At 36.1% G+C, this 17,867-nt stretch overlaps 1 protein-coding gene across 1 annotated transcript in view; it reads left to right on the top strand.

The window, feature by feature from the left end:
* Nucleotides 1-17,867, top strand: part of LOC107752506 (transient receptor potential cation channel subfamily M member 3-like) — a 50,261-nt gene that overhangs the window by 28,790 nt on the left and 3,604 nt on the right. Inside the window, exons 11-23 of the mRNA XM_016568498.1 lie at nucleotides 147-281; nucleotides 847-897; nucleotides 2,323-2,463; nucleotides 4,371-4,400; nucleotides 4,925-5,217; nucleotides 5,591-5,819; nucleotides 7,879-8,082; nucleotides 11,197-11,337; nucleotides 12,791-12,919; nucleotides 13,394-13,645; nucleotides 13,747-13,921; nucleotides 16,856-17,006; nucleotides 17,280-17,473. Of these exons, the coding sequence (XP_016423984.1) occupies nucleotides 147-281; nucleotides 847-897; nucleotides 2,323-2,463; nucleotides 4,371-4,400; nucleotides 4,925-5,217; nucleotides 5,591-5,819; nucleotides 7,879-8,082; nucleotides 11,197-11,337; nucleotides 12,791-12,919; nucleotides 13,394-13,645; nucleotides 13,747-13,921; nucleotides 16,856-17,006; nucleotides 17,280-17,473 (2,125 nt within the window). The remainder of the gene's footprint in view (nucleotides 1-146; nucleotides 282-846; nucleotides 898-2,322; nucleotides 2,464-4,370; nucleotides 4,401-4,924; nucleotides 5,218-5,590; nucleotides 5,820-7,878; nucleotides 8,083-11,196; nucleotides 11,338-12,790; nucleotides 12,920-13,393; nucleotides 13,646-13,746; nucleotides 13,922-16,855; nucleotides 17,007-17,279; nucleotides 17,474-17,867) is intronic.

Here is a 17,867-nt window from a genome sequence, read left to right as displayed (position 1 = left end):
CATGGTAGATGCTAATGATGGCAGGCTGCATTTCAACCAGATTAAAATTCATGAAATCAATTCATTGCTGTGCACCTGTATGTCTGTTTTATTGTGTGCTGGTAGTGTGTCTTCTGGACCTGTAAGCTTTGTTTATGTGTGGTTAGGTGGGCTCTCTAGAACAGTCAATGCTGGATGCACTGGTGTTGGACAGAGTGGACTTTGTGAAGCTGTTGATTGAGAATGGAGTGAGCATGCACCGCTTCCTGACACTGTCCAGACTTGAAGAGCTCTATAATACGGTAATGTAGCTATATGTCAGATTTAAATGAGATTTTGAATCCTGGTTTTTCAATGTGGTCTCAGACTTTTGGGTCCCACTGTACTGTATGTCTGTTTCCCCATACATACACTACCGTTCTACTAGAAAAAGAAGAAAAAAATTATTGATCAAAGAATTCTGAAAATCCACATTCAGAGAATTCTGTGTGTGTGTTTAAATATATATAATGACCTAAAGTGAAAATATAGGTTTAATCACTGAAAAAAAATTTTTTTGTCAATCCCACAATATGCTACATGAGGTAAATTTTAAATTAACTGGTTTAAGACCAAAAATATGACTTGTAACATTGAATTACTTGGAGAGTAAAATTTAAAGGTGATATCAGGTAGATTTAGCTTCATAAAAGGATAGTTGACCCAGAAATTAAATTTGTGGCATCATTACCTCACCCTCATGTTTTTGGGTGAACAATCCCTTTGAGGGAACAACCACACATGTTCTTGTTTGTTTTTAAATTATTATTTGTGGTTTGATGTAATTGATTGTTAAAGGTTATATTTGTTTCTGTTTGTCTCAAATAGAGGCATGGTCCATCCAACACCTTGTACCACCTTGTCAGAGATGTGAAAAAGGTAAGAATTCACTGTACATACAGCTGAGTGTGTGTGTGAGTGGATTTCAGAGTGTGAGTGAAAGTGGTAGATTAGTCTTAGATTTCTGTTGCATATATAGCAAAGGTGTCTTTCCTGCTTCTTAGCCTGACAGAGAGATTTGGCCAATTAGTGGCTTTTTTTCTGTCTGTGTCCTCTCCTGCTTGTTTCAGTGATTTTCAGACTATAAAACAGTCAGAACAATGGGTTTGTTGCTTCTCAGGTCACTTGTGTATAGTTCGTTTTTCTTAATTACTATTCCTAAGTGCATTTTCAAGACATAATGGGGCACATGGTTGCCTTCTTTTTGCACTCTGGGGATTTTCGCAGTCTTCTTGTAGTGACATTTGTGCATAAACTGCCATTTCTACTTTTAAAAGACTCAATGCAGATACACCGTGAGGTTTTAAGTCTAGTCTTTTTTGCAATTTGAAGGCACAAACCTTCTCTGTGTCCCTGGAGATTAACATGATGTTAAAACGGGTGTCACATAGTACAAATGTCTTGCACAAATGAAATGCAGCATCACCTGTGATTCCGATCAGCCAGTTGAAGCATTTTGTGGCATTTGCTGAGGTAGAAGTAATTAGCCCAGCTTAGAGGATCCATGGTGGCTCTGCGTTGGTAATTACAGAACCAGAGCAGAGTCTAGTTATCATAGTGTGAAGGCAGGATGTGGGATGTAATTTTGCTCAAAGGGATTTGGCCGAATCATTAAAGTCGAATCATTAAATTAGCAACTGAGGCATCGTTCCTTATCACTTCCCCCTGCTCTTTCTTTGTCCTGCCCATTAGTGGATCCATTCTCTCATTTTCACTCACTTTCTCTCTCCTACGCACTTACTCTCTATTGTTTTTGTTTTTGTAGAGAGGCTCATTGTTTTCACGGTCAGTTCAATATAGGCAAGGCAAGGCAAGTTTATTTATATAGCACATTTCATACACAATGGTAATTCAAAGTGCTTTACATAAAAGAAAAGAAAAAAATAATCACAACAATAAAACAAGGAATTTAAAAACTTTGAAAATGATTTCAAAATTGATTTAAGAGGTTTAAAATGAATTTAAAACTGTTAAGAATAGAAAATTATTAAGATCTAGACTTGCTTGGTCTCAGTGGGATGTCTGTCCCTTTAATATGATTCTGTCTCACTGACCTTGTGTGTTCTTTCCAAGCAAGAATATCCAGGGTTCAGTTGGATCTACCTCAAGGTGAATCAGACAATCTTCTTTAATTATCTTGATTCCTTCTAGCAATATGTCAGTGTGTTTGTGGAGTGAGAGTGTATGGGTGTGTATGTAGTTGAGCGTGTGGTTGATTGCTGACCTTACGGTTTGTTCGTATTTTCATAGCCATAACTGTTGGCACAGGTACAGTGTTGCCATGAGTAAATTTTTTGTCTTCAGGGTAACCTGCCCCCTGACTACCGCATCAGCCTGATTGACATCGGATTGGTAATTGAATACCTCATGGGTGGAGCCTATCGCTGCAATTACACCAGGAAGAGATTTCGGACCCTATATCACAACCTTTTTGGACCCAAAAGAGTATGTTATTGAAAAAAATGGCATGTAGTTCTAAAAGGGCATCATACTAAGATTTCAAAAATGAATTTGTAACATTACAAGAAAAAAGACGTCATGTTAGCACCATGCTCTACAGGTCTCTGGACCTCGAGATCTATGGAATAAAATCGCTGTCAAAAATAATCGTACGTAATGCACTTCGTGTCGCAATTCGCATGTCGTGCGTGTAACAGAGCTGTTGTGAAAACAAGCGTTGTGTCTGTAAACTGTCATAGTCGTACATTTTGGAGTTGTACTCTAACAAACACACAAAATCTCGTATCTGTAAACTGTCGTGGCCGTAGATTTTGGAATCCAACTCTGACAAAAAACAGAATTACATACATTACTTTTAAATTACGCACGAGTAAATTAAAATGACACACAAATGCTTTGAATTACGTACGATTATTTTTGACAGCGATTTTATTCCATAGAGATCTACTTTCCTGTGGTGTGTTTAATCCAGGTTGGAGCTAAGCTCTGCAGGAAAGTAGATCTCGAGGTCCAGAGTTGAGGACCCCTGCTAACTGAGACACATTAACAACATCCTCTTTTGTTTTTTGTTTTGTTTTGTTTTGTTTTTTATTTTGTTTTGTTTTGTTTTGTTAGAAAATATTTATTCAGCAAGGATGCATTTAAAGTAACAGTAGAGACTTACATACCAAACATTTTCTATTTCAAATAAATGCTATTCTTTTGAAATGTATTTTCTTAAAAAATGTAAAGTAGAAAAAAACAAATTAAGCAGTACCTCTGTTTTCAACCTTGATAATAATAAGAAATGTTTTTTGAGCACCAAATCAGCATAGAATGACTAGAATAGTCATGTTACTAGAATATAGTCGTAACATTTTAAGAATGATTTTGGAATGGTAAGAGAATAAAATGGTCATAATGTTTAACTTTTGACTTACTTTTCTAATGTTTCTTTATTCTTTTCTTTTATGATTGTGTTCTCATAAAAGGCCTATTAAGAGATTCTCAAAATATTATTAATATTATGAAAATCTGTATTATTATTATTATTTTAATGTGCTATTAAAACATCTTTTGAGCTGGGTGATGAATATATTCACTTCTAAATAACACAATAAAAATGTTATACTTGCTTTCAAACACAAGATTATTCCCTCAGTTTCCCATAAATGGAAACATTTTTCCAAAGGAAGTTGTAATGTGTTTTGCGCAGTTCTTATTTTTATTTTTTTATCTATCAGCATGACCCACCTGGGAAAAAAGTATTTCCCATCAGAGCTGCCACAGAGAGATGGCATATGGAACTAACACAAACTAGATACTCAGTGCAGAGCAAATTTCCATATAGCAGCTCTTCAGCTGCAGAGTAAAGAGGACCCAAGACAACTCAAGCCACTGACACCTGGATGATATCTATTTTTCTCACACATTTTTAACACCTCTGAAGGCTCAGGCATCTAAGTCACAAATCTCGACCCTCTGACACAGATTTCAGGGGGTGTCAGGACATTAAACATTGCTGCTCCATCATGCCAATGTCACGGGAGCGTTTTATCTTTAATAGTAGATTGCTAGTACATGATGTGTGTCTGAGAGTGTGTATTTATGAATCTATTCATGCACTTCAATATTGTGAGTACATTTTATCTCACATGCACATATGCACATACATTGATCTACATATGCCACCATACAAGCTTTAAATAGATCAGACATCTGCGGTGCCACCAGAGAGATGCTCTGAATGTATCATTGCATAGCATAAAGAATCCTATCTACTCATTAAACATGCCATGTTTTTACATGTGTGCCAGAAGGATGGTGAAACGATTTGGAAAATGCATAAATCAAATCTAACATGTCTTGTTATTTTTGTCCTGTATGTGTTTTTATTTTTGTGTGTGTTGTAGCCAAAAGCCCTGAAGCTGCTTGGAATGGAGGTGAGATTTATTTCTTAATTTCATGTATCCCACTGCTTTCCAATAAAATCCCCACTGAGTTTCATTGCAACGCTTTCTTTAAGCGCTTCTTTGATATGGAGGTTTGGATTCAAATAATGAAGGTTCACAATGAAAATGCTCCTTGTATTGCATGTTCAGAGGTTTTTATGAAAACAATTCAAATACTATAATTACCTACAATTATCTTACTTTTGTGTTTACTGGTCCTCTTACTATTAATTACCAGATTCAGGATATAAATTATAAGTAATTTTTTGTCGTATTATGCTATTTTAATATTAATTATATTTATAATAAATAAATAATAATAATGTTGTTGTTGTTGTTACATTTAATTAATACATATTGCTGGTTAATATTATATACATATTAAAATGAAAAGAGTAAACCAGGACAACAAAGTACCTATTATTTATATTCTCAATGATGGTTATTATTATTTTTGTTATTATTATTATTATAAAGAAAAAATATGATTTAAAAAAAAAATCTCTATCATATAGGATGACATGCCCATTAGGCGAGGACGTCAGAAGACCACAAGGAAGCGAGAGGAGGAAGTAGACATTGACTTGGATGACCCAGAAATCAATTACTTCCCTTTCCCGTTCCATGAGCTGATGGTTTGGGCAGTGCTGATGAAACGCCAGAAGATGGCCCTGTTCTTTTGGCAGCATGGCGAGGAGGCCATGGCTAAAGCGCTGGTGGCCTGTAAGCTCTGTAAGGCAATGGCCCACGAAGCTTCAGAGAATGACATGGTAGATGACATTTCACAGGAACTCAATCAAAACTCAAGGTATGAATGTAAAGATGTGTTATGACCTAGTTACCTCAAGGATGAGCATTTGAATGAGGATTTCATCTGCATGTCCTGTTCCCATTGCTGTTGAGTATACGACTCTTGGGTGGGGAAGTTTGGGGAGACCATCTGTTACATGCCAAACTGGCATCCCATCAAAGGCACAGTGAATGACCACAAAGACTCCTCTAAAATTCATAAAAGTCTAATGTGCACACTTTCCTCTTAGTAATGGTATTTGAGACTTGCTTATCCTGTTTGCATACCTAAAACAAGCTGTTGTTTTTGTGTAGCGATGGCCTTGTGTGTTTATGTGTGCATATAAATGTGTCTGTGGCACAGATTTTTTTTTTCTTTTTTTATCCATCAGGGAGTTTGGTCAGCTGGCTGTTGAGCTGCTCGATCAGTCATATAAGCAGGATGAACAGATGGCCATGAAGCTGTTAACCTACGAGCTGAAGAACTGGAGTAATGCCACCTGTCTGCAGCTGGCAGTGGCTGCCAAGCACAGGGACTTCATCGCCCACACGTGTAGCCAGATGCTTCTCACCGACATGTGGATGGGACGTCTGCGTATGCGCAAGAACTCTGGCCTAAAGGTCAGATTTTGGAGAAAGATGGCTAAGACCATAGTCTCATTGATAGATGTATTACATACAGTAATATCAGTTATTGCAGAGGGCTTACTCTGGGTTCATATTTTTTGTTATATAATATATGATATATATATTCAACATGTATATTTGGCATATACAGTGGGTACGGAAAGTATTCAGACCCCCTTAAATTTTTCACTCTTTGTTATATTGCAGCCATTTGCTAAAATCATTTAAGTTAATTTTTTTTCCTCATTAATGTACACACAGCACAATAAATTTGCAAAAATGTCAACAATTCTGTGTTTTTCTGTCAATATGGGGTGCTGTGTGTACATTAATGAGGAAAAAAAATTAACTTAAATGATTTTAGCAAATGGCTGCAATATAACAAAGAGTGAAAAATTTAAGGGGGTCTGAATACTTTCCGTACCCACTGTATGTGGTGAAATTGCCTGCCAAAGTGAGTCTTTGCATAGCTGAATCAGTCATTTTTGTTGTATTTACCATGTCCTCATCAACATTAGGCCAGCAACTGCTGTTTCAGCAATAGATTTCTTAATCTCTATTCTAATTATCATTCTTGCTCGAGAGACACCACAATGACAGGAACATTTGTTGTCAGGAGATGTACAAATTAAACTGGTGGGCTATGTAAAGAAATTAAATTCACAAAGATATGGGAAAATATTTTTTTTTAATGAAGGCGGTATCCAAATCTGGACACATTACAGAAAACGGCATAAAAATGGGAAATAGTGGCATATACAATGTTGCTGCTGTCACTGCAGGTTCCAAAGTTAAAGGGATAGTTCACCCAAAGATGAAAATGACCCCATGATTTACTCACCCTCAAGCCATCCTAGGTGTATATGACTGCCTTCTTTCAGACGGATACAATCAGAGTTATATGAAAAATGTCCTGGCTCTTCCAAGCTTTATAATGGCAGTGAATAGTGATCAAGATTTTGAAGCAAAATAAAGAGCATGAACACGCGTAGGACAGTTAGTGGAAGCTAGAGATTACGGTTTGTAAAGTTTTAAATATGGATATTATTCTTACACAAATGCATCGATTCACTTCAGAAGGCCTTTATTAACCCCCATGCACTTTATTTTGCTTCAAAATCTTGACCCCCATTCACTGCCATTATAAAGCTTGGAAGAGCCAGGTCATTTTTAATATAATTCTGATTCTATTCGTCTGAAAGAAGAAAGTCATATACACCTAGGATGGCTTGAGGGTGAGTAAATCATGGAATAATTTCCATTTTTGAGTGAACTATCCCTTTAAGCAAGGAATATAGACCCCAAAATAGTGGACTAGTGGAACCATATCATTCTTGGGACTTTAGAAAAGGACAGTTGGCATACTGCTACTTCAGGATGTGAAAGGACAAAATTGACACCTTAGACTAGTCCTTCAAAATTCTCTGAAACCATCCAATTCCTGTTGAGAAGAAAATACAGTGTTGTTCCTGTCGCAGCACCTGATCAAATGCTTTCAACTGTGATAATAAGAAATGTTTCTTGAGCACCAAATCAGCACAGAATTATTTCTGATGGGTCACTCGACACTGAAGACTGGAATAATGGCTGCTGAAAATTCAGAGTTGCCTCACAGGAATAAATTACATTTTAAAACATGAAATAGAAAACAGTTATTTTAAATTGTTTTAATATTCTGCAATATTACTGTTTTTACTGTATGTTTGATCAAATAAATACAGCCGACCCCAAACATGAACAGTCAAAGCTGTAACTTTTAGACACATTGTCAGACATACAGTACACTGTATATAAAAAACAAGCTGTGCAGGGCTTCTCCTTGAGTTTCTCTCCCTTTCTGCATGGTTTATTTCTGCCTTTGGTTCAGACCTCAGTGGTGATATTGGTGTTTCATATCTCACAGGTGCTACTGTAGCAAGAAAGACAGAGACCGGTATTTCATCATCACAAGCATTCTGTGACTGCAGGAACTGGTCTACTGACTTCTAAATAATGAAAAGTAACAGTGGATTTTTCTCCTAAACTCTGTTTGTTTGTTTGTTTTGTCCGCCAGGTTATCTTAGGCCTGCTACTGCCCCCCTCCATATTGAGTCTTGAGTTAAAAAATAAGGACGAGATGTCATATATGCCACAGGATCAGGACACCTACCTGCAGGAGAAGGATGTGGATGAACCTGAGAAACAAGCTAAGGAGAAAGAGGAGGAGGACATGGAGTTCACAGTAAGATCTTACTGTGAGACGCAGTACAACTCCGTGGTGAGAGCATCCACCTTTGGCTCGTTTCGTAGCTTGTAGTCTAACACACACGTACCACGTCCACACATACACACACTTAGGCACATCTGCTCTGCTCTGTGAAAGTCCTGCCCCCAATTTGGCCTCTCAAATATTTTATTTTGTTTTTGTTCCTCGAGTCCGTGGTTCCTCTTCTTAGAGATCCGTACCAACCCTGCCGTTTTTCTGACCTCCCCACCCTACACCCTTGTCCCACTTCGCCCTTTTTTTTGTTCCTCGTTGTCAAAGCAAAGACGCGTGGTTGTGGAGTTGTAGCGTGTCTCCGTCTGCCTCTGTCCTTGTCTCCTCTCTGTTTCTTTTCTTTTAGCGAGGGTCTCGTCTGAAGTACGGTACTGTGACTGAATGCTGCCTGTGTTATTATCATTCTCACATATACGACACCATTGTGCATGTTGAAGGCTTGTTTGCATTATGTTAGCAGCCTTGATCTGACATTTCCATGGCGACAACCTTCACTTTTAAGTTGAACCAGAAGTGCCTTCTTACTTTCACACAAAACTGCACGAATATTGTTGTTCAATCTTCCATTGTGAACTATCAAGTGTTGTTCTAAAGCAGTGGCTCTTGAACTGTTTCAGGTGGCGGACCACTTAAACAGACCAAAAAATATGGGGGAGTGGGGACAGCAACTACTTCAAAGCAATTTCTTACGGTTTTGATTAGTGTACAAATTAGCCTTAATGTTTTACCCTGTATCTTGAAATTATCCTTTTTTTTTAACGGATCCATAATTTTGTTATTTTGTTGAAATAACCATACTGCTGTGTTTAGCTAATCAGCCCAAATGAGCCGTGTTTGCTAACAAAGAAGTTACACTCAACAATTATACTACCATTCAAAAGTTTGGAAACTCTAAGACTTTGTTCACCATTGTAGCATTTAATGTATCATGGTACAATCAAAAACCGTTATATTGTAAAATGTTGCTATTGTTTGAAATGGTAAAATATTAAATTTAATTGTGATTGAAAATCCCTGTTTTCAGTAGCTATCTACTAAAAAACGTGTTAAATATTCCTTAAGAGATTCTTCTATGTACTAATTTGGTAATGGAACAACTTTTCTTATTAGCACTGTCTAAAATGATTGTGCTGCTTAATGAAGTGTTTAAATGGCAGTACAGTGTCTTTTTCAGTTGCTGATCTACTGAGTACACTTGGATTTCTTGTCACTGTCACTGTACACTTCGGAGGCTAATTTTGATTTTAAAAATAGCCAAACACAAAAACATCTTTCTATACCAGTCTGTTGTTTTTTTTTTGAGAAATGAAGGCTGTTCTGTACACTGTCTAAACAACACAGAGCGAGACGTGGATGGCCCAGATGACCAAGATGAGGAATACATCAGAGTATAGACTCGTGCTATACTGGTGCAATCTTATAAATATCTCATAAACTGACGACTAGAATGCATAAGCTGTCAGTGCTGCATATGACAAACAGAGAGTTGGAATAATACAGTAGTCATGTTAAATTGGAAATAGTCATTTATGATATTTTAAATATCAGTATTGGTTGATGTTTTGATAACTTTGAATGGTAGTGCACACTGCTGTTGAAAAGTGTGGGGTCAGTAACTTTTATTTTTACGAAATTAATACTTTTATTCAGCAAGGAAGCATTAAATAGATCAAAAGTGACAGCAAAGACATTTATAATGTCATAAAAGATTTTAAATAAATACTGCTATTTTGAACTTTCTGTTTATCAAAAGATTCTGTGGAAAAAAGATATTAAGCAGCACAACTGTTTTCAACATTTATAGTAATAAGAAATGTTTCTTGAGCACCAGATCAGTATATTAGAATGATTTCTGAAGGATCGTGTGACACTGAAGACTGAGTAATGACTGCTGAAAATCAGTTTTCCCATCACAGTAAAAAAGTACATTTCACAATATATTAAAGTATAAAACAGTTACTTTAACATTTCACAATATTACTGTTTTTACTGTATTTTAAATCAAATAAATGCAGCTTTGATGAACATAGACTTTTATTCAAAAATATTAAAAAATCTTGTCAACCTCAAACTTCTGAACGGTAGTGTACAATATGAAAATAAAACATTATTAAAGAAAGACAACAACAAAAAAACACTATCACAGATACATTTAAACCATATTTACAGTAATTAATTGTTTTGAGTTTATTAATCAGTCAATTAATTCAGTGTTGGTGCTTTTTGTCAATTACATTGTTATTTATTTATTTAGTTCTGGTTTTTAAATCAGCCAATCAACTTGTGGACCACTTGAAATCCTCCACAGTCTGAGAACTACTGCTCTAAAAAAACAGGTCAGCCCAAAACACTAGTTTAGAAATGTAGTCCAAGGGTTACTTAGTCAAAACAACTGAGAAGGACTGCATTTCCCAGAACGTGACTGGGTTGACCTGTTCTTGTACAACACGGTTCCAAAAACTGAAGCTTTGCCCCTCACTTCACTATGAATATATTGTAGATATGTGAGGTTACAACACAAGATGACAATTGTATTGCAATTTATCTGAATGCTCTTCCAGAAAGTACACTGTAATTGCAATCATTTTTCTGATACAACATTAAAATGCCTGTGCCAAAATTAGATTTTCCTGTGCATATCATAAGCTGTGAAATAACAAACTGTTTTCATTGCTGTTAGATTGTGTAGTTTGTAAGACTGTACTGCAGCAAAGCTCAACCAAACAGCTTCGACAGCAGAAAAGTTGTTGCAATACAATTCTGCCATGATGTCCAAGAGTGCACCATATTTTTCCATTTACGGGATAAGCTCCCCACTCTTGGATTAAGGATGTCCAAATAACCCATGACACTGGGCATTTCCATTCCTCTTTTCTTTCTTCCTCTCTCTCTCGAACACACTCTCTCTTTCTCTTTTTCCGCACAACCATTCCCAGTGGAATCATCAATGCCCAGTTCATAGTGAATATCTCACCTTCTTCGACACTCAGTATTGCTTTGCAGTGTTTAAAACAGCTGCATGCAATTCTGGGTGAGAAGTCACACTATGTAAGTGGTGTGTAAAAGCAATGCTTTCTGTCTTTCTCCTCTTTCTATCCTCTGTACTTTTCCCAGGCTATGCTGGGAAATGTCAGTTCAGAAGCGTCTCGTAAGAAACAGGTGGAAGAGGTTCAGAACCGCCATCGGCTGATTCCAGTGGGTCGCAAAATTTATGAGTTTTACAACGCCCCTATCGTCAAGTTCTGGTTTCACACGGTAAAAGCCCAAGCTGTGCCCTTATTTAGTACAAAAAGACATACAGTATTGTTCAGTGTGTTTAGCATATCAAATCTGTATATGAACTTCAAAATACCTTGTGTGTGAATTCTTTAGAGAAATGTCCTCTGAAATCTTTCACTTTCAAATAAAGTGGAGAAATTCATATTGATAGATATCATATCAAGTCCAGGGGGATGAGCAATGTGCAAATGCAGGCAAGTAGAGATCAAACCAGCTGAGATTTTTATTAGTTGGCCTCATCTATGTTTTAATTATAGGCCATGAATCTGAAAAATCTCCAGGCTCTTAAAGATGAAAAATTCTGTTCCATGTTCTGTGTCTTTATTTACTCACTCCTCTCGTTGCTTGTGCTCTCTCTCTTTCCCATCACACTGTCACGTTGTAGTGTTTACACTGAACAGTATTTCTGTTCTCTGCTTGTGATAGTGCCAATCTTTCTACCTTTTCACAAAAATAAATAAATAAATTAATTAATAAAATAAAATGTTGCAAAAGGAAAAAAACCTTTACCCTGAGACACCTGTGAGAACTCAATGTTATGTTTTTATGGTGATCCAGCTGAAAAAATAAATAGTTCCTTTTTCTGCAACATCTTCTGTAGCTACTTCTGCTTCTTTCTTTGTACAATAAAGGAGAGTAAGTATAAAGAAGATGCATTACAAGCCTAAATGTTTCCTCCTGTTTCTAAAATTTAATCCTCGGAACCTTGAAAATATCAACCTGACAGTGTTTTCATGACAGAGATTTTGAAAGACAACATGCACGTGTAAACTGAAAAAGCATTTTAAATATTTTTTTCCATTTAAAATTGAATCAAATTCTAATTGGAAACACTGAAACACAACTAAAAAATACATTTTCATAGCTCTGAAACTAAAATGAAATAAAATTGACCAAAAATTAATTTTAGTTTTTGATACATGGTGTATTATAAAACTTGAAAACTTCACAACCTGCCTGCATTTAACATGAACGTGTTACCAGATGGCAATATTGCTAGACTGTGTTAAGAAATGTAATGCTGTTAAACGTTTATAAATAATACCAGTTACCGCATTAACTTTGGTAGCCCTAAAACCTTAAAACTAAAAGAAAAATTAAAGACACTGAAACCAGAAACTATGATAGAGTGAAAACTCTAATAAGACGTATTGAAAAATAAAGTAAGATGCAATACCATTCAAATGTTTGGGGTAAGATTTACTGCAGTAGTGTATTTGGAAAATTAAATAGAAATCAAATTAAGAATTCTAAAATTCTAAAGTATGCTTGGTGTAAAGTATACTTGGTGCAAGTAAAATTAGAATAATCATGATCATGCATTCTCTGAATTTAATAGACTTTCACTGTTTCACTGTTTCAGCTGAAACAGACCAAAGAGTGTTTTTTCCCTCCCCCCCCTTAATCATGATGTTGTGTCTTCCCACAGTTGGCCTATGTAGGATACTTGATGCTCTTCAACTATATTGTTCTGGTGAAGATGGACCTGTGGCCCTCTCCTCAGGAGTGGATTGTTATTGCCTACATTTTCACCAATGGCATAGAGAAGATGAGAGAGGTGAGACTTCATTAGAACTCAGTGAGCAAAGAAAATTGTTTCCTTCATTCCCTAAATTGTGGGAAAAGATGATTTATTATTCATAAGCAATGTCTAATAATTAAATTGGCATATAATTACACAGCTGCAGTTCAGTTATAAACACTTAACTGTTGAGGAGACCAAAATGTGAACTCCTTCAAATAAACAGTCTATTACTGCCCTCTTGTGGAAGTTAGTAAATGCAACTGCTTTTGCTTCATGTGGTTGTTTTGAAAAGTTAATTTGCTCAACATATCCATCCTGAAAAATCACCTTTGTCAATTGCATTTTAAGCTATATTAAAATAGAAAACGGTGATTATAAATTGTGAAAATATTTCAACATTACTGTTTTTACTGTATTTTTGTTTAGAGTTGTTTTGAAAAGGTCATTTGTCCAACATGAAGGCTTTCACTCAGTGTGCTTTACTGTTTCACTGCTCCTATCTCTCAGATCCTCATGTCAGAGCCAGGGAAGCTCCTGCAGAAGGTGAAAGTGTGGTTGCAGGAGTACTGGAACATCACTGACCTCATGGCCATCCTCATCTTCTCCATCGGAATGGTGCTTCGCCTCCAAGACCCGCCCCTGATGAGCTACGGGAGGGTCATTTACTGTGTCAATATCATCTATTGGTACATACGACTGCTTGACATCTTTGGAGTGAACAAATACCTGGGTCCATACGTCATGATGATCGGCAAGATGGTGAGAGAGACTGATAGAGAGGTTTAATAATTGTACTTTAAAGTAAAAATGTCTTATGTATAACATGAATTCTAATGCTCTCGATCTTTCTTTTTTCATAGATGATTGACATGATGTATTTTGTGATCATCATGTTGGTGGTGCTGATGAGTTTCGGAGTGGCGCGGCAGGCTATCCTCAATCCCAATGAGGACCCATCCTGGATGCTGGCACGCAACATCTTCTTCATGCCTTATTGGATGATCTACGGAGAGGTGTTTGCTGACCAAATCGACCGTAAGGCTGGCTTATTACTAACATTAACCTTGGGTACAGGCATGGGCATTTTGGGTATACTCAATTTCACACTCAAGCACAGCACCTCAGTGCTTTACATCTCATTATTGGTCAGCTTGTATGAACAAATGTGGTGTTCTCTGAAAGCATAAACATTCCCACAGATATGACGAAAGCTTCACATTTAAAAGCTGAAACAGTCTGGATCAGATTTTGTGATGCATAGTTGTGCTCGTGTGTGTGCTCTTAAATGGTCTCATATTCTGTAAATGGCTGCACTTATATTGTCATTACAGGATGATATGGATCAATGCTGCTGTTTCAGAATGGTTTTATGTGTTCATTGTAAGACTGCAGATGGAGAAGCATCATATATATATATATATATTAGTTAGCGGTATATTTTGATGGGATATAATGAAAATTGTCTACATGCATGTTAACTGTCTTGAATATGATATGTTTTGGCATTTTAATTGTTAAAGTATTCTGATATTAAAGCTAATAATATACAAATTTTAATCTTGCAGCCCACGTGGAAGTTTCCTGTGGACCCCCAGTTGAGAACCATTGTGTTTGAGCACAAAATTGAAAATCATATAAAGTAGCATTGGAGTAAGATCTCCCTGGGATATATAATGTACTTCTGATGTCATTTTTCATACTGTTGGTCAAAAGTTTGAGGTTGGTAAGATTTGTTGATGTTTTTGAAAGAAGTCTTTTATGCTCATTATTAAGACTACCTTTATTTGGACAAAAATACAGTAAAATATTGTGAAATATTTTTGCAATTAAAAATAATATATAATATATATGAATATTTATATATTTTATTTTAAAATGTGCTTTATTCCTGTGATGGCAAAGCTGAATTTTCAGTATCATTACTCCAGTCTTCAGTGCGATTCACGCGATTCTTCAGAAATCATTCTAATATACTGATGTGGTGCTCTGGAATTTTTTTTTATTATTATCAATGTTGAAAACATTTGGGCTGTTTAATATTTTTGTGAAAACCATGGTAGATTTTTTTTTTCAGGATTCTTTGATGAATACTGTAGCATTTATTTGAAATAGTTTTGTTTTTTGACAGTCATTACCTTTACTTTTGATCAATTTTATGTGTTCTTACTGAATAAAAACATTTTATTCAAAAGTATACATTTATTATATTAAAAAGTAAATTAATTATTAAAATGTAAAATTTGTTTAGAATAAATCTTACTCTCAAACTTTTGAACAGTAGTATATATCGTTAAAAATATTTAATTATGATTTGAACCATGCATAGTAACCATTTAGTTCACTCAGACTGAATAAAAAAGAATCAAATGACAGTCAAAAAGATACATACAAAGGTGAGCCTATTTTCATAGTGGCAATTATTATCAGACTGAATGATTCTACCCAATTATAGGTTATGATGAACAATAAAGATGTTTGACTTGTATCTTACACCATCTTACCCTATAACCAATCAGGTTTTGCAGCAGTAATGTTGTTATTGTCTCTTGTCAGATTTATGATATTACATCTTATGCCTGAAATAAATCAGTACACTCATAGTAATGCAGTGCATCAGTCACGAGGACTTGTGTATGAAGTGTATGCTGTAGTTTGTATAAGCGTGTCTTTGTGTTTTCTCATTAAGTAGTGTGTTTGCTTGTTGTCTGCATACTGTCAATTGTTTGTTTGTGTGTGTGCTGAGAGATGGATGGCCCAAAGATAAGAGAGCTGAAATAACGATTTCGTTCTTTGTTTCAGATGTGAATAGTAGGAAGCTACATCACAAAGTGAATGACAAACTCTGGCTGGTCGAAAATTACATTCGCATTCAAGGAACTGGGCGTAACAGTGGTCCATCCCATATAGGCAATTTCCAATATATAAATTCTGCTAGAATTATCTCACTCACCAGAGCCATTATACTTTCAGAGTCATATCATCACCTCATATCCGCCCCTGGTGGTCATTGAGTGTATGACACCCCTGCACTGCACTACAAGGCAAATGGCTAGGTTTCCGTGGTGGGGCAAATGTTCAAGGTGCTATGCCAACTAAATTGTCAAGGTCCCATTGCCGTTTTAAAAAAAAACCCTATCATGGAAACTGGAAACTTGAATAATGCTAAAGTCACCATCATGAACCTCCCACAGCCAGCTAGCACTGACTGACATCCCATTGCTCTGGTGTAATTTCCTTCTCTTTTCACAATATAAACTTGAACTTAGCGGTGGAAAATCCACTGGCTTGATATTACGTGTTATGCATATTGAATAGAGCATGAGCATCCGTGCCCATTTGCGTGTCCTCAAATAAGCTCCAAATATTGTGTTTCTGGAAAGACCATCTCATATGTCCGCTGAACATCATTTAACAACAAGATGCATTCGCCTCCTCTCATCAATATGAAAGTTTTTTTCACGTGGTTCAGTTGTCAGAGTTTTTGGCAGAATGAATTTGGAATTTAAAAAGAAAAAGAAATGAAAATAAATAATTGCGAATTTAAGATAACCAATGTTACTTCAGTTCTCTCACTTTGGGCGTCTGGGTGTGATTTTAAATATTGAAACCAGTAAATGTACTCAGAAATATGTAAATTAATATGAACCTGACTGACTTTCCTCTCTTTGAAAGCTACAGCAACTGAACCATCCCATTTGGAAAAAACGAATGATGTATTGTCAATACATTCTAACCTGCGCTACAAGCAACCATCAAAAAGACTGCTGTACATTTAATATCAATATATTTTAAACATTGCATATGTTTAAATATATTGGATTTGCAATTTTACATATGGAATATATTTTTAATATATTTGAATTCCACAACTTGGTGCATTTTCTAAAGTGACCTTTTTTTTGCCATTGGTTTGTTCTAAACAGTTCATTTATATTTGGGCAACACTCAGTTGTATGTTTATTTTAATAGCTCCATGTGGTCAGAACATCACCACAGAGGAAGGAGTCATCATGCCTCTCCCACCTTGCAAAACTGGAGCTTGGATTGTCCCCGCCATCATGGCCTGCTACTTGCTGGTGGCCAACATCCTTCTGGTTAATTTGCTCATTGCTGTCTTTAAGTAAGTGAAATGAATATTTATATTATACGTGTTTTTTAAACAATGGACACACTAAAAAATATATCTTATTACTTACAAATACCAGCCTTTTGACTATTGGCATAATTAAGTCCGGCAATCTGATTGTAACTTGCAATTTTTTTCAGTGCTTTGCAGATTTGTTTGTATTATGCATCAGCGAACGGACTGTGGGTGGTCCATGAGAACACCTTTTGAGGCTGAGATGAGTAAAACAATGTTGTATGCTGCTAATATTGTCTTTTATTCTCACAGTAACACATTCTTTGAAGTGAAGTCCATCTCCAACCAGGTGTGGAAGTTCCAGAGGTACCAGCTGATTATGACCTTCCATGAACGGCCTGTCCTTCCACCTCCTCTCATCATTTTCAGCCACATAACTATGGTCCTCAAACACCTCTGCTGTCGCTGGAGGAAACATGATGAGGATGAGCGGGACTACGGGCTGAGTGAGTGATAAAATGCTGTTGCAATATACTGAAAGCCTTAAAATGACAGCAGGAGTGATTTTTTTTCTCAGATCATACAGCTAATGAGAGTGAAACCAGCACATGTCGACTTAAATATTCTCTTTGATACCATCTTTTGCCAAACATGATTATTTTGTAATAGTGAGATATTTCTGTTCGAAATCATTAACTTTCGTATCTTATACTGCCATGCAAAAGTACATATGCTACACAACGTATACTGCATATTAATGGTATGAATACTATTATACTGTATTACAGTGCGGTAAAGACATGGTTTAAACATTTTAAAATAAAAAGTTAAATTAAATTAAACAGCAAACACTTTGACTTCACTGTTATGATACAAAAAAGTGACAGTGGCAACCCCACC

Source organism: Sinocyclocheilus rhinocerous, unplaced genomic scaffold (assembly GCF_001515625.1).
Source record: "Sinocyclocheilus rhinocerous isolate Xijiao unplaced genomic scaffold, SAMN03320098_v1.1 scaffold1853, whole genome shotgun sequence".
NCBI classification, from domain to species: domain Eukaryota; kingdom Metazoa; phylum Chordata; class Actinopteri; order Cypriniformes; family Cyprinidae; genus Sinocyclocheilus; species Sinocyclocheilus rhinocerous.
Note: the sequence above shows the minus strand (reverse complement) of the source record. Positions and strands in the feature narration are given on the sequence as shown.